The 15993-nt window shown below is 38.4% G+C and overlaps 1 protein-coding gene across 4 annotated transcripts in view; it reads right to left on the reverse strand.

The window, feature by feature from the left end:
• Nucleotides 1–15993, reverse strand: part of BCAS3 (BCAS3 microtubule associated cell migration factor) — a 363502-nt gene that overhangs the window by 272348 nt on the left and 75161 nt on the right. For all 4 annotated transcript variants that reach the window (XM_080629980.1, XM_080629979.1, XM_080629982.1 and 1 more), the window contains 2 exons: nt 13713–13883; nt 3725–3818 (listed from right to left, as the gene is read on the reverse strand). In XM_080629980.1, coding sequence (XP_080486106.1) covers nt 3725–3818; nt 13713–13883 — 265 coding nt within the window. The remainder of the gene's footprint in view (nt 1–3724; nt 3819–13712; nt 13884–15993) is intronic.

Consider the following 15993-nt stretch of genomic DNA (forward strand, 5'->3'; position numbering starts at 1 on the left):
ATCACGGACATATATGGCATTATATAAATAAATCATGATTTTGACATATAATAAAGTGTCTGGAAAAACTGTGCCGGTTTCCTATGGAAGAAAATGATCCATGAAATACTCACATTCTAGCAATTAAAAAAGGAGAAAGAAAACAAGGCATAGTGCCAGATCACCTGAGCTTCAAACTTGGAATCGGATTTATTAAGCGCACTTCCAAAAACAGAACAAGAATGTTATATAGGAAGTGTGCCCTCCAGCCAGAAGAAACACTGCCCCCAAAGCTGACAACACAGCTGGCAAAGGGAGCGGATTAAAGAGCCTCACGTCATAACTTTGATTTTTACCACTAGAATAAGGACCCCGTCAGCATTTTGTGTCTGCTTCCCAAAGACTCAACCAGCAACGAATGGCAAAGGAGGACCGGTTCTTTTTCACTTTTATTGAACTACTGCATATCTTACCTATTAAAATGAAAAACGTTGAGCAGAGAGGCAATAACAATACATGCAGGGACCCAGCCTTTAGAAATTCCACAGGACTAAGGGATTTTGTGGATGGGATGCCTGGCCACAAATTTTCAGCTGCAGTACAAACCCTCCCCTCCACCCCCAAACCCCAGCAACCCACTGCCCATAGTAAACCCGCACAACTTTTTCTGATGGACACAGGAAAAAACACAGAAAATCCGAAACCACCAGGAACTGCTGTTTTTCATCTTTATGTTTCTCTTTTTTTCCCCCTTTCTAATGCTAAACATGATTTGCTACATGTCTTGGACTGAGACTTTTACAGTCTCCCTGACTCAGAAGCAAGCTTTTATTAACATATAGGTCTGGAAGAGGTATACAGGGACATGCCAGGCAGCATTAAAAAACCCCAAAGTGTGGTTCCCCCTAAATATACTCAGAAATTATATTTCAAGTTTGTTATTTTATTATCCAAGCTGGCTTTCAGAGCAGCCATAGGTCTAATACCAAAAAAGCTAACTGGATGCCAAGTTTGTTCAAATACCTCAAAATGGGTAAAGAAGTCAACAGATTTGCCTTAAATCTGAACAAAAGGTAGATCTAATGCCAGCGAAAGTCACTACAGAAACGTCTACGCAGCACAATGAAGTGCTATGCAGAAACATCCCTGCTTGTTCTTTCAGCCTTTTGCCTTGTAACACATACAGCCAGTTCTCCCTGCCAGCCAGCCCTGCTTGGAACTCCACATGGATTATTTACCTTGCCGGGAGGAAAACACAACCCCACAGACTCAAACCCAAAGCAAACCAGAAAAGCCAACAAAAAAGACACACACACCTATCAGCAAGAGTCCTGCCACTGTTTGCAATAGACTTTCAGCCAGGCCCACAATAACCTAATGTATCTTGGATGCCCTAAGTGTAGTACGGGATTTCTTCTTGGTTTCAAAAAGAAAGACCAGGGGAAAATACGACTGCCATTTACTGACATTAGTGACTCTCTCCCCTTCCCATTGGATTGTTTTCTGATAATCCTAGACTGAAACAATCTATTACAAGGAGCTATTCTCTCAGTGATACCCATACATTTTGTACTGTTATTTTATCACTAATAACTTATCCCTAGCAAGCTCCTTGTTCAGCACGGAAAAATAAACAGCAGAAACCCCCCAAAATGTATCTTACTGGTAACTGATACCTTTAAAACACAGCTTGAAGTGGCTGTGGCGCTGTTTTACTGGTTTACCACACAAAAACATATATATCCATCTACCATATCCATTGACTTTCAGGGAGTTCCCATGTCAGCAGTGGCTTTGTTCCAGACTTTTTTCAAACACAATCCTGTAAGTTTTTACAGACCTGAATACCTGTAGAGCCCATGGACCCTTGGGATGAGACATGATGAAATTAAGCTATTTAATGAGCCATAGGGAATAAAATAGTTCACTGAAACAGACTGGTGTTCCCTGTTTGCCTTTAAAGCAAAAATCAGCAATTGCTATGTTCTAGTGCAGCATCACAGACGCTGCTTGAAATTAAGAGTAAAAGTGGGTTTTCACTACAACTAGCCAACAGCCAAAGACAGGATCAAAAGCCACTTCTTGTTTTGTTCTGCTTTGTAATGAGATCAGCTTGACTGGCAATGTACCACTATGGAATGGATGAAGATGACGTTAAAACACTGGCCTCAAACAAAGCTCTGCCTTGATGTTCAATAAAGAATACAGAATCCAGTGTTAAGTGCTGCTTTCATACTGTAGGCAGCTGAGGTGACAGTTTTCAACTGGTTTGATACCTGGCTGTGACTCATCCCTCCTGCAATTGTCCCGTAACACACATAATTTGCAATCAGTCAAGAAGAACACCAATTAGACAAAGTGTTTTGCCACTGAGTATCTCACTGCACCATTAGACCTAAGGTAAGAACGTTATATCATACACAAAGAATTGTCATTTTAGTCCCCGAGCAAACCAAAAGAACTTGATTATAAAACAAGTAATCCAACAATATGCAAATACATCATTCCATTTAAAAAATAACAAGTTAATCTGCTTTTGCATAAACATTCTTAAGTTTATACAATCATAAAAATTGCCTTAAGGAGGCATTTCATTAATCTCTATACTGTATTTTATTTAAGCAGCTGTATTTATTTCACTTAAATAGCATTGCTCAACTCTAGGTACTATCTTTCTACAAGAGAATGAAGCAAAAACATTACTGTTCTGGAACTGGCATAGTTGATTCTCAGTTAAATGCACAGAGTTCCACAAGAAATTCTCTGAAGTATCAGAGGAAAATTCAGCCAGATGAGAATACAGGGGGTTTATGTCAAAAACCGGCAGCGAAAATGCAGTGAACTACACACCACTATTAAAGAGTTCTGAGATAACAGATGGGATGTCAGAGTAAGACCAACTGGTCAGTAAAAGTGAAAACACAAATGACACTTTTAGTTTTATTCTCTGAAATGTGACTTCAGCCTCAAGATCTCCATGGCATTTGCTACGTTTTAGAAACTGCTCATTTGGGCAAGTGGGAGCTGTTGATTCACCGGCCACTGCACTGACTACTACTGCAATCCACTGCAACACTTAGGGGGTTCTTCTGCCTATAGGCAGAGTAGTAAACATGTTAATTGTCAATTTGGTAAGATTTATTAACAGACAGGATGTGTAGATCTCTGTGATGCCCACAGGCATTGTTCATTTATAAAGAAAAAGGAGAAGAACAGGTACTTTTCAGGTAGTTCTTAAAAGCATTTTCAAATTACAGCTGATTTCACTCAGAGCGAGGGCAGAATTCTAAACTCCATCAACAAAACGCATAACAGCAGTGTAAGATACTTTAAAAGTGAAACAATTAATTTCATTGTCATATTTACACAGGAGTACAATTTAATATGTGTGCTGATCCTCTGGATACCTGCATACTGGAACATCTGGATACCTGGTGGGCAGGATAACCAACAGAAAGAATTCCCTAGTACTTCTGCTGCATTCAAAGTGGTAGACTTGAATCTTCTCACATACACCACAGTACAGATTTGCTTAAGTTTGAAATTTCAAACAAAAAAAAGACAGATTAACCACTGGGTGACACATTCAACCCTCAACAGAGCAGGTCAAATGTCCTAGAAGCAATGAGTAGATAATTGCATGTATCACAACGGTATTTGCAATTCCTCCAGAGCACACATTTATGATACTTTGCTGTCTTCATCTTGTTTCCAACTATCATGTTAAAACAGTAAAATAACTTACCACTAGGGTTAAAAGACATGCAGCAAATAGGCTTTTCATGAGCAGGGAAGTGGGCCACAATACCATCACTATCAGAGTCCTCACTGACAAGTACCTGCATAATATTAATAGAGACAAAGGAAGGTTAGAAAGTAAAAATACACCTAAGAGAAAATTTCAACTTAATGATACAGGAATTGTTTCACATTACAGATACAGTGGTACAAATTAGCATGTGAACTAAATACAACCTTCTGCCTTTTTTTCAGGCAAAGAGACATGAGACATGCTCAAATAACCTACTGTTAAATAGACAAGATCATGCACTTTACACCTGGATTCCCTATTTATTTAGCCTATTCAAACAAGGCAAAACGGAAAAATAGTACTGTTTTGCTAAGTGAAGTAGTAATGGCTGAATAGAAGCTTATTGCAAAAGCAGTCTGTATGCAGCGCACCAGGAAGCTGCATTTGCTTCCACTGCTTTTGAGTGAAGCAAAGGTTCTGCTCTCGCTGTGTGTCTCTGATCTTACATAGTGAAGAGACCAGCACAGGGTGCCCAGGGAATCTGTGGCTGCCCCATCCCTGGCAGTGTTCAAGGCCAGGTTGGACGGGGCTTAGAGCAACCTGCCCTAGTGGAAGGTGTCCTTGGGTGGCAGGGGTTGGCACTGGATGAGCTTCAAGGTCCCTTCCAGCACAAAGCAGTGTGGGATTCTGTGATCATTACTCATAACTTGTGACAGGAGCTCCTTCAGCACTTGCATGGACCAGAGCTCTCATTCCACCAGACTCTGCAGCATCATGCAGTCAGACTAACATAAGGAGGATCAGTGTCATTACTCTAAAGAGCACATATAGCTCTCTAACTGTAAGCAACACATGATTTTCCTTAAGCAATAACAAAAATCACATAATGGAAAGAAAAACAGGAGGTAGCATAGACTACTAAAGGGAATATTTAACTGTTACATAAATCAGTATTTTCTTCAGGAGGTTTCAAAGTATACACTGGATGGAAAAACAGATCGAAACCCCATAAACCATGGGTTTGCTTTCCATCAGCTACACAGGTAGGAACACTACAGCTTGCATCCTGCTAACAAGTGGTGACAGACTTGAGGTATCTGGATTTCCAAATGACACAAGAAATGTTAAGGACTAAGAGCGTGTATGAAGGCAACTGCACTGCTAAACAAGAATCTTATCCCTCTTTAAATTGCCTCAATGGACATTAAGTAACAGTATTGCAAAGGTTAAAAAATGTATTACAAAAGGTTAAATAATTCTGCTGTTGTAAAATACCTTCTTGTGAACAAAAAAGATAATTAAAAGGTAGGAGAGAGTTTTCACAGCAGAAGGAAATAAAGTGGAAAAGGAAATACCTGGCCTGAAATCTGTGTTGTGCAGCATCTTCTGGAGGGAGGGACAAAGGATGAGCTTTTGGTTTTCTTTAACAAAAGGGTATTTGAAGTTGATAAAACCACTTGGCCCAGTCAAAACTAAAGCTGATTGTGAAGACATACGAAAGGATCTCCGAAAGAACACAGTATTACCAAAATCCAATTGTATGGAGAGGGAAAATATATCCTGAGATATTTAGAGGAGAACCAAAAGAAGTGTGAACAAAACATACGCAAGACCTGTAAAAGTATTTTATTCCTTGATTACATCGTGTTAATGACTAAATGAAATAAACCAAGAAGAAAACTCTGTCAGGACAGGACTTAGTAAACGGGTTTCTGTGGTAAGCAAAAAACCACCTTCTTAACAAGAGAGTGCAAAATTTCCCATTTCAAGTTCAGAATAATTTGTCTGCTGCTTCCAAAACAATCTGAAAGGTTTTTAATACTTCCTATTCCTAACTGATATCAGAATAATTTGGAGATATTTTTATGCTTCAAAAAGAGAAATCATCTTTAAATGTTTAAAGAAGTCACATAATATGGATGAAGAGGCCTGCGCCTGACTTACTTTAAACGTTCAAATTACTTGGCACTGTCACATAAGCACAATTATGGTTTTGCTTTCCGTTGTCAGCATTTCGTGCTTATTCCAGAACCACTAACCAAAGGGTCTGGAGATCTTCCTAAGAGCATTTCAAAGAAACACTGTTCTTTTCTCAGCCGATATAAGCTGCACTAAATAACTCCCATAGATCATCTTTTTCACTTTTAGGTAACTTGGTCTTATCCTTAACATTTTGCTCTAGTTAAAGACACACAATAATGATAAAGTAACATCATAAACCAGCTTTACAGAAGAAATAGGTGGTTTTAAGTCTAGTCTGCTAAACACAAGTGTTTCATCTATGAACGTGTACGTATCAACAGTATCTAAAATGATTGCTAAAAACAGTGCCGTAGGATATTGCACGTGCATCACCTTCTGGAGACAGATTAATTCAGCAAGCCCTTTCTATATTAACTAATGATAAATGCTCCACTGTTATCTCTGCAACATAACCCCCAATTCAATGGACAAGGAACACTCTGGATGGTAAGATGACCTTTAAATATTTTTCTTCTGGAAATACGATACAAAGCAAAAATGCCACAACATTAAAAACTGTGAAACACCTCAGACATTCCAATTTGTGACTACAGTAAAGCCCAAACCTATTATTTGTATGCTATGCTAACTGGTTCCATGCTTTTAAATGCTTTTTCTCAAACACTGCTTAAAATTATCTTCCTGGGAAAACACCCTTTGTGTTTCAGCTAAAAGGAGTTCTTAAAAATCTTCACTTTTCACTGTAAAAGCTGATGTTCAGGTACAGCAAACCGGCCCTTACTTTGGCCTTCTCCTCTGTGTTAGAAAGACAAGAAAGAAGATCTTGTTGGCATAATGTCCAATAAGGAAAGAAAAGCAACTGTGAGCTTGTAGAGCCCGAAAACCTTTGCTTGCCACCAAACCTGGCTCATGCAGAGCTTTCAAACTCAAACTGAAAGATGTCAGCCTCCAAAAACATCACCCACAAAAGGCTGGAGATCCCTGGACAGCGCAGAATCTGAAACTCAGGTTGTGATGGTGCCGCGCCACCTCCTTTCTTGACATCGGATATCTGTCAGTCCCCACCAACTGTGGCCGCAGGATGGCAATACTTGCTTCTGAGGCACACATGGAAACAACACTTGTTCGTAAGGTTAAGATGAAGTTGAAAAATGCTCTTCAGCTTTTGAAAATCAACATGAAAAATAAATCCTTGTGGAACAGAGAAGGAAAGAGCTTGGCTTAAAATCACCAACTTCTATTTAAATCTTGAGGCTGCACTGATGGATTTGTCATGTCCTTCAGTGGACTGCTGGGGAAAACATACATCACCTTTTACAGTTTCAACACTACAAAGGAAGGGGGGAGGAATAAATCAAAGGAGTTACAGCAGTTGACTTAACTACATCATAAACCAACGAAGACCCTCTTTGGAAATGCCCCTTCCAAACCTGCCATAAAACAGGAGCCTGGTTCACATGCCAACTTAAAGCTTGCAGACCTTTAAAATCAGTATGATTTTCTCCACTGCATATAACTTAAGGAAGACAAAATTATGCTGGTGTAACACAAGATGCTTTATACTGGCATACATTATTTTCTGTATTAGATATCTTTAAACAGACATAACTACCTCAGTACAAGAGGGTTTATATCATTCGGATAGATCAAACAGCACAGAATTCGTGCAGAGAAGGATGAAAACCAGAGCTGTGCAGTGATGAAGGAGTATCAAAGGTCTCTGCCACAAATTCTAGAAACCACTCTTTGCAAAAGCTGAAGTGCAAGATGCTACCTGCGAAGTGCTGGAGAGAACGATGTCCATAGGCTAACGAAGAGCCCATTCAATGGATACTGACACTGTGCAACTGGTTCCTTTCGGCCAGTTTATGGTTTCTTACCACTGAAAAGAGCAGAGATGGAAATTTTTTCTTGGAAGTCAAACCAGCAGTACAAATTGCCTGACAACGCATGCAAGCGCTGTCAGAAAGCTCGAAGGAAGCAGCTCATTCAGCTTCCCAGCACACGCTGCAGACAAAGCCCACAGGAATCTGAGGCTGCAATCTTTATCATCCGAAATAAGCTTCATTCCCCAAGGTGGTGGCCTCCAGTCACTCTTCTATTAAGAGTAAAAGACTTTACAAAGTCTTTCATTGAAAAAGTCTCATAAATCTCAGCATTACCCTTACAACCGCACAGTCACTGAGGTTCAGGAGGATGCTCAAGTATCTTCCTCATAGCGTTCCCTACCATTACAAGGAGAAACATCATTTTAAGAAAAACAACCAACAAGAAACAAACAGAAAGGCTCTTGTACCAAGATGGCCTTGTAAAGAAGCACTCAGTCTACTTCTGATGCCCAAATAGTACCTTATCAAGAGAGCTGAAACACTATGTTCAAAAAAGGCTGCCCAGCTAAGAGAGCCAGTAGCTGGACATGCAAGCCAATGCTGCAGCTCTCAAGCCAGCTCTATAAAGTTCAACAGAACACTGGAGTTAATCGAAGATGAAGCAAGCCCTCTTTATCTCACTATGAAAGAGAAAGAAACAACACACTTACTATCAGAAAACAGCGTTTGCTTTGAGGGCATGAGATAGCTGAAGCCAAAGCTTTTTTCTCCTGTGCCATATTTTTCTTCATTCATTGTATTTTCCATACTGCTGAACAGAAGCCACTTGTAATTATGACTTCAATTATTTTAATCTTTAAAGGCAAATTACACCACTTACCCCAGTAGAGATGTTTTTAAATAAAACATGAAAGTAACACAAATACAAACGGACACAAATCTAATCAAGCAGGTCCTCCTCTTAATAAAATTAAGAAAGAATAATCCCATCATCATAAAAACAAATAGGTCGGGCAATATTTATAAATATGAATAGCATATAATAAAGAGATCTTTGTATGTACACTTATTAAGATCTGCATTGATTTAAATAGCTGAAGTTAGGGCAGTGTTCGCCTCAGTTCCTAAGCACAAAACCCACCCCCTTTCACACTGACCCCCCCGTCAGCCTTCCCCAACTTATAGCTAAGGTCAAACATCAGTGGAAAAGGGCTAAAAGTGATAGATCTGTGGCATTAACTACTGCACTCCTTTTAATAGAATCCAGCATAAACTCAAACCAGCCTTGTGCTCAGCCTGAACCATTTATCTGAGACAAAAATGTCTTCTTGACAAAAAACAGATCCCCTTTAATAAAAGTAAGGCAGACAGTATTATGCTCTGAGGGAATCCTGTTGCTCTTTTTATATTTATATATAAAAAGGATTCTTCTGTAATACACGTAGATATAAAAAGTGAAGAAAATTGATGCCAAATATATGAGCATCAGAACATCAGATTAGCCTTTGTGAAAGCTGTTCTCAAAATAAAAGCACTGGTGTTAATGACAGTGAAATTACGCATGTAGTTAAAGTTTTATTATTGAATATGCTTGATTCTTTTAGCTTCTTTTTGCCTCAGACCAAAGTTTCACAATTCCTGCTCCCGATAAGCAGCTTTATTTGGTTCAATTGCTATTAGCTCCTTACTAAAGGAAAATGAACTTTTGAAACTGCAGCAGTCTGCAGGGCTTTTTCTGAAAATTCCTTCTTAATGCAATAAAAACTTAATAGGGAACAGGAAAAAAAAAAAGCAAGCAGCAATCACATTTGAAAACATGAAAAGCTCAACATGCGATCTTGGTTTAGTAAGTGGGTTTTTAAAGGTTTCCTCAGGTATTTTCCTGAATCTTGGATGATCTGTGAAAGCAACACTGTGATATCTCATCAATCACAGCGCTCTATCGAAAGCACTGAGAATCGAGTTTTGTATTTTCAAATGACCACATATTTCTCTGTCAACTAAATGTTAGCTGTTTAACAGATTTACATTCAGGCACAAAACTGGCGGCTTTGGAGAAAGGTCATTATTGCAGCCTACATGTGGGTGGCCGAGCTGATGAATTAATTAAGAATACAGAAACAAAGGTCAAAAGAAAATCATTTTTCTTTAAAACTCAAGCCACTAAAGGCTTACACATTTAATCCCAATTACTGAAAAAGAGGACATCTGCACAGCTTTCGTTTTAGCCATTTCCCCTAATTAACAGATTCAAATAAATAGTCATTACATCTAACTGAAAAGTTCGCTAACACTTCATTAGAAGGCCGTTTAAACAAGCACACAACCTTGTTAACATATTTTGGTTTACCACAAAGTTACTTGGGCATCTTAATAACTATTTTTACTCCCTTTACAAATATATCACGACAGCCAACTTCAATAATTCTGCATTCCTTTGCATTTCTTTAACTGTCTCATAATTCACATTTTCTTAAAGTACCACTGATTGTGAAAGTAGGAGCTATCATACAAAGAACTGATGGGTATGAGATTTTACTACAGTATCTACATTCATAAGGTTTATTAAAAAGATTTTCCCTACAGATTTAATCCTGCAAGATTACATTAGAAGATTTCTTTGGTCTTTAATTGTATATTTTTCAGTGGTGAGCAAGCATTTCAACCTCTGCACAGTACATTTAACAAAATACATTGAGCTCCATCTCACATTCTTTATATTGCTACCTTTTAAATGGCAGATATAATAAAATTTAGGGAAAACTTAGAGCTGTAGTTAGTCCTTCTGGTTTATGTCCAAAACATGTTCCTTAATTGTCCTACTGGCAAATAAATCTGTATGTTTGTACACACGCACAGAGCAGCTCACTCCTTCTTTGAAACCTGTGTTGCTATGCTCAAAGTAAATGGATAGGCACATGCATCATTACTTTGCAAGCCTTTACATAGATATACTTAATAATAAAACCTCAACTGCTTCCCCACTGAAAAAAAACCTCTTTATTTCTCCTTTAAAAGGACATGCTTGCTCGCCTTAAGATTTACTGTCCTCTTCTTCCATTTTCTTTCTCTTTTTAAAACAGATTGCTTCCATTTATTTTTTTTTACTATTCATTATCTTAAAGACATATTTTATTACTTGGAAATTTCATCACAACACCCAAATTCTTAGTCAGGCTATGCAGGTAGACAGAAATCTTTAGTGACCTGAAGGAGGTGAGGTATTACATTAGGAGTTCGCTGACGATGAGAAAACAACCCCTTTCTGCTTCTGAAACTCCCCTCATTTACGATCAGGCTGACAACCTCTGAAAACCATGCACACACACACACAAGTACATTTACATAGTTGCTAGAAAAATCTCTAATGAAAGCGATGCAAGGCTTTCAAACTGTTAACTCAGCCCAGAAAACACAAGTTGGCACTACTAATTCTTGTGATTTCCCAGCCAGTTTAGGAAGACTGATGCTTGTAATGGGCACTGCCATCCAGCAGCATCCCTATCCAAGCAGCAGTGAAACATTCCAAACCAGAAGGAAGCAAGAATGACACTAAGTGTCTCTTTTTGTACCCACCCAGATCTCTTATTTCTCCCTGGAATCTAAAAACTGGGATTATAAACCAATAACTTTAGAAAAATCACTGCCACACATCAGCAAGAAAACTGAGATTAAACTATGCCAAGCTGCTGAACAGCACACACTTTATCTTCAGCGCAGGTGAGGCTGAACTCTGCATTACTCAATCTGCTCAATCACTCTTCTATTTCCACCAGTGTGTCAGTAACAGTGTAGTTTGGATGACCACTATCAGCAAACCAATTTATCACAGAGGAGTAAAATAATTAGAGAAATTAATACAATTAGAGAAATTAATACAATGAGGAAGAATCTGTGTGGCTCAGAGAGCCGTAGAGATTTCAAACCAGCACAATGCTCAACCACGAATTTATAGTGAAGCCTACGAGAAAGCACATTTAGCTCAGTGAAATGACTCACATCATTTAAAGGTCAGGCTTGCTAAATTGCTTTCTTGAGCTGAAGCTTCACTCAGTTATGCTATAAAACCCAGCCAGGGCTGCCCAGCCAGCACAAAGAGGTGCCATCTGAACTAGAATGCCATTTCTTGCACGTTTGCCTGCTTCTGTCAGCGCACAGACATAGGAGCCCTGCCAGGCTCCCCAGGATGAGGCGCCTCACACAATTGCTAAAATCATGTTCCAATGGAACTGTGTGCGCAGAAACTTATGTTCCCACCTGGCTGGAGTGATGGACAAGAACTCGGTGGGGACACATGACACTCCTTGCATTAGAAGGTTCTTTACTAGAACAGTGTCCAAGAACAGCCTTTATTCAAACCATGTACAAATTGTATTTGGTTTTAATCAACTTTGCTTTTGTTAAATGCATGTTTCTGTAAGAATCGATTGTTGAGAAACCTTCTGTACCATGAAATTCTAACAATGCAAATGAAAGATGATTTGTTTTTTCCTGGGGAACCACCCCCCCCCCCACTAAAGCTAATCCTGAAAGTAAGTCTCAGCACTGAAAATAAATGATGATTTTAAAACTCCAGATGACAACAATATGAATGCGAGGCATAGAAACAACTCGGGTATCTAACTTAGAGCCTGCTCCCCTAGAGATTCAAGACAAAAATTATTTCCCTACAACTGATGGCTTATTTACGTTACAGCAGCACTATTTGGACAAGGCAAGCGTTATCATTTTTACAACTACTTTTCCATAGTGCCCTTTAGGCTTGATAGCTCCCTACTATTGCTAAGGTCAGAGGACAAGTTCATAAAACCTCTAAATCATACATAACAAGACTTAAAAACCTAAGATACATCTTTTTTTTCCCCCTAGGCCCATGCAGAAGAATCAAAGCCCAGGCAACGACCACCGCAAGTAATGACCGCATTAAACACGGCTTCATGAGAAATTGATGAAGCAAAATTTTTCTTTCTTTCTTTTTTATCTGGCAGTATAAGAACAGCCAAAAGAACCTTGTTTTTCCCAGGAAACAAAAACTCCAGTGGCCAAAAACCTGATTTTAAGACTTCAAGACCTTAAGTAAAATAAATTCCTTTTTTTATTCTCCTCCTCTTTTTTCTTTTTCTCCTGTTTTAATTTTGCAAGAAAAGGCCTTTAACGTTATATGAACAATCCACTTTCAATGTAACATTACTTGGCTAAGTACTTCCACAGCTAGCTCTCAGGAACAACCACAGCTCAAGCAGCAGACTGGGGTTTTTGTTTGGTTTGCTCATTTTCAAGTAAGATATTTTATTTTTCTTTCATGTAAGAAAGGAAAAGAGCTTCACGGCTGATTTGTCATTAATACTTATTCACTTACCTGCGATAAGCATCACAAAAGTAGGGGAAAAGGAAAGAAACCGGTTTTCCTTTTTTTAAATTCAATAAATGTGAATGTTAGTCTGTTTTACAGACTGGTTACACAATAATGCAGTGCATGGGAGCCCTGCAAAAACACCCATTGCAGGACCAGACACTTCAACATTAACTGACTGTCAAAACCAAACAGACATGGCTATCCCTGTGCCATAAGGACAGTCCGAAACAACTTAAAGTTTGTGTGATAACGGCATGGATATTTTAACAAATGATTTTGCCTGGCACACTCTCCGGTGTGTTATTAGAACAACAGTACATAGCATACGCCTCACAAACCAGCATCACACTTGATTACACTTTAGTTCTGAAATTCCTGTAAAATCAGAAGCTTTTATACTTAATATCCAGCTCCACTCATCATCTTTTTTAAACTGGAATTCAACAATTCACTGTATTTCCAGATGACCACATTTTCCAGACACATTCTATATTAATAAATACAATCAGACTACATATACATTTCAACTGATCAGCATAAATCAATGTCAATTATGAACAAGTGTTAGCGAGACAAAATGTGACACTTCACACTTGATCTTGTCAAACTGTCACATAAATATGTTCTAAGGACAATATATATTCTGGCTTAATTTCAGTCCCAAATAGGACTTTATTACAGCTGCGTGTGTCTGTAGAAGTTTTTGACCTAGCAAAAATCTCATCTATTTTTCATTTTGTTAAGCATAAACCACATTTTCCTGCGATGTTTGTGACAACGAATGCACGTTCTGTTTCGGTGCAAACTGTATTACCTGCCCTTCTGCAACTGTCTCTGTGTCAATGATGGTGATGATTCCAGGCACCAGAGGACTTCGACGGATGTTGCTATGAGCTAAAATTTCTTCTTCAGTTGCTCCTGAGGGCAGCGTCCCTGTCAGCTGTGTAACTACTTTCCCAACCATTGTAAGTCCAGTCTTTATCGTCTATAAAAAGAAAGAGAACCAATGAATAATGCTTAGAGTTGGTTTATGGATCTCTCTTGAATTTTTTCTCAACACTATGAATATAACAACAATATATGATTGTGCACACCAGAAGCAGACAAAAGAAGTATCTTAATAAGTGATACATAAGCTGCAAAAGGCTGTATATAAAGAAACAGCTTGAAAAAATTTAGTGTCCTATTGAAGTATTTACCTGTATTGTGCAATTAAGCTTCCAAAACAGTCTTGAAAAAAGAAATACTTTAATGTTGTCTAAATGTTATTTTTTTCTTTCTTTAACGTTGTTATTTACTTATTCCAAGAGGCACAGAGCGTAGATAGTTATAAGAATCACATGGAGAAGCCAAGATGAGTGCGTGCGGAGGGCAGCGTTACGCACAGAAATACTTATGGTCACTAATGCTTAATGCTGAAATAGTTATGTCTTCTGTACAACTGCAAGAGACACAGAATTGGGCCTTTGATAGATACGACAGACACATGAATTTGTTTGCAACTATGCATCTTGCAGCATTAAAACTGATTATGCGACTGAAACCCAGCAAAATTACAAACGCCATCCTCAAGGTACTAGAAAGGACAGCTCTGTACAAAGTAGACCCATATCCCATTACAAATAATGTGACTTTCCACAGTCTGCATGTTTTCCAGATGGGGGTTTCAAAACATATTCACTGCACCAGCTTTTATAATCTAAAGATGCTGAAGATTGTTTTTATGTTGTTTGATTTTATGTGGAGAAAGAGCAAGGGTACCCACAGTAGGAGAGGCAGAGATTTAAAGAAAAACAACCCGAACTACAACTTTAAACATTTTCTCCTTGAATCAAGGACTGCGCCTTATTTACCTAGACAGAATTGAGCAGATTTATTATGCAATATAAATAAGAAATAGCAAAAGAGATCAGAATGGAACGACACTATAACAAGCCAATTCTTAACTAAAAAGACAAGCTAAGCTGCTTGCTAAATTGAAAAAGGAAAAAAACCGTACACATCACAGGCTGAAACCAAGAAGCAGCCACAAATCAATTGCAACTGCTTTGTTTAGTGCTAAAATCTCAAACTGCAGTGATTAGAAAACACATTAGTGTTCATCAATTAGCAGCCAAACGTTTGTTTTAATAATTCATAGGAAATGACTTACACAAAGTCTGTTAGTGTGTTGTCAGGAAAACCTCTGAAGGGCCAACAGAATTAGGCGCCACACTGTATTGATGGCAAGATCTAGCCAGGAAGCCTGATTAACCTCTGAGATGCCTCAGCTGATGTACTTACCCCATTAATGCTAATGGAGATACTACCACTTAAAATCGAGCCGTGCCTTTAGCACAGGAATGTCTTTGGGGTTTAAAGTCTTTAGTAATATCCTGCCATTTGTTTCTTATTATTTCTTTTTATATTCAGAGACAACAAATGAGAATAAAGCTAATTTTAACAGCTGCAAATTCAGAAGACTGAAAAACGTAACGAAGCAGATAATGATATCCAAGGGACAGATCTAAACCAGCCCCAGTGCCATCGCAGGAATGCATTTCAACTTTCCTTACAAAACCTGACAAGGCAGTTTTCTGGCCAATAGATAAAATCATATAAAATGATAGTTTATGCAGCAGGAAAGAGAAATCGGTATAGAAATACTACATGGCAAAATACTCCATGGCAAGTTAAAAGACCAAGAATTGTAACTGACCTATTTTGGAAAATATCTTTAATATTATAACAAAAGAAATCCGATGACAAAGTGCCCATTATAAATTTATAGCGCTCTAGCAAAAAATTAACATGCTTATCTAGCAAAAGGAATTAGTGCTACATGTTAGACTGTGACTGCAGGACTACTGAGAAGGAATAGGTGAACAAAGACGAGGCCGAGGCCATTAGCTCAGAAATATCAGTGCAAAACCATTACAGCACTCACTGCTTTGTGCTATGTGTATATTTGCAAAAACTTCCCTGGTAATCTTTAACCTTTCCCATGCCATATCAGCTGTCCCCTCTATCCATTAGAGCTAATGACCTTGCTCTCACATAAGCTGTTAGTACTCATTAAGAAGTTATCAGGTAACAAGAGAAAACAGATGCAGTCT

This window comes from Psittacula echo (genome assembly GCF_963264785.1).
Source record: "Psittacula echo genome assembly, chromosome: 15".
Lineage (NCBI taxonomy): Eukaryota > Metazoa > Chordata > Aves > Psittaciformes > Psittacidae > Psittacula > Psittacula echo.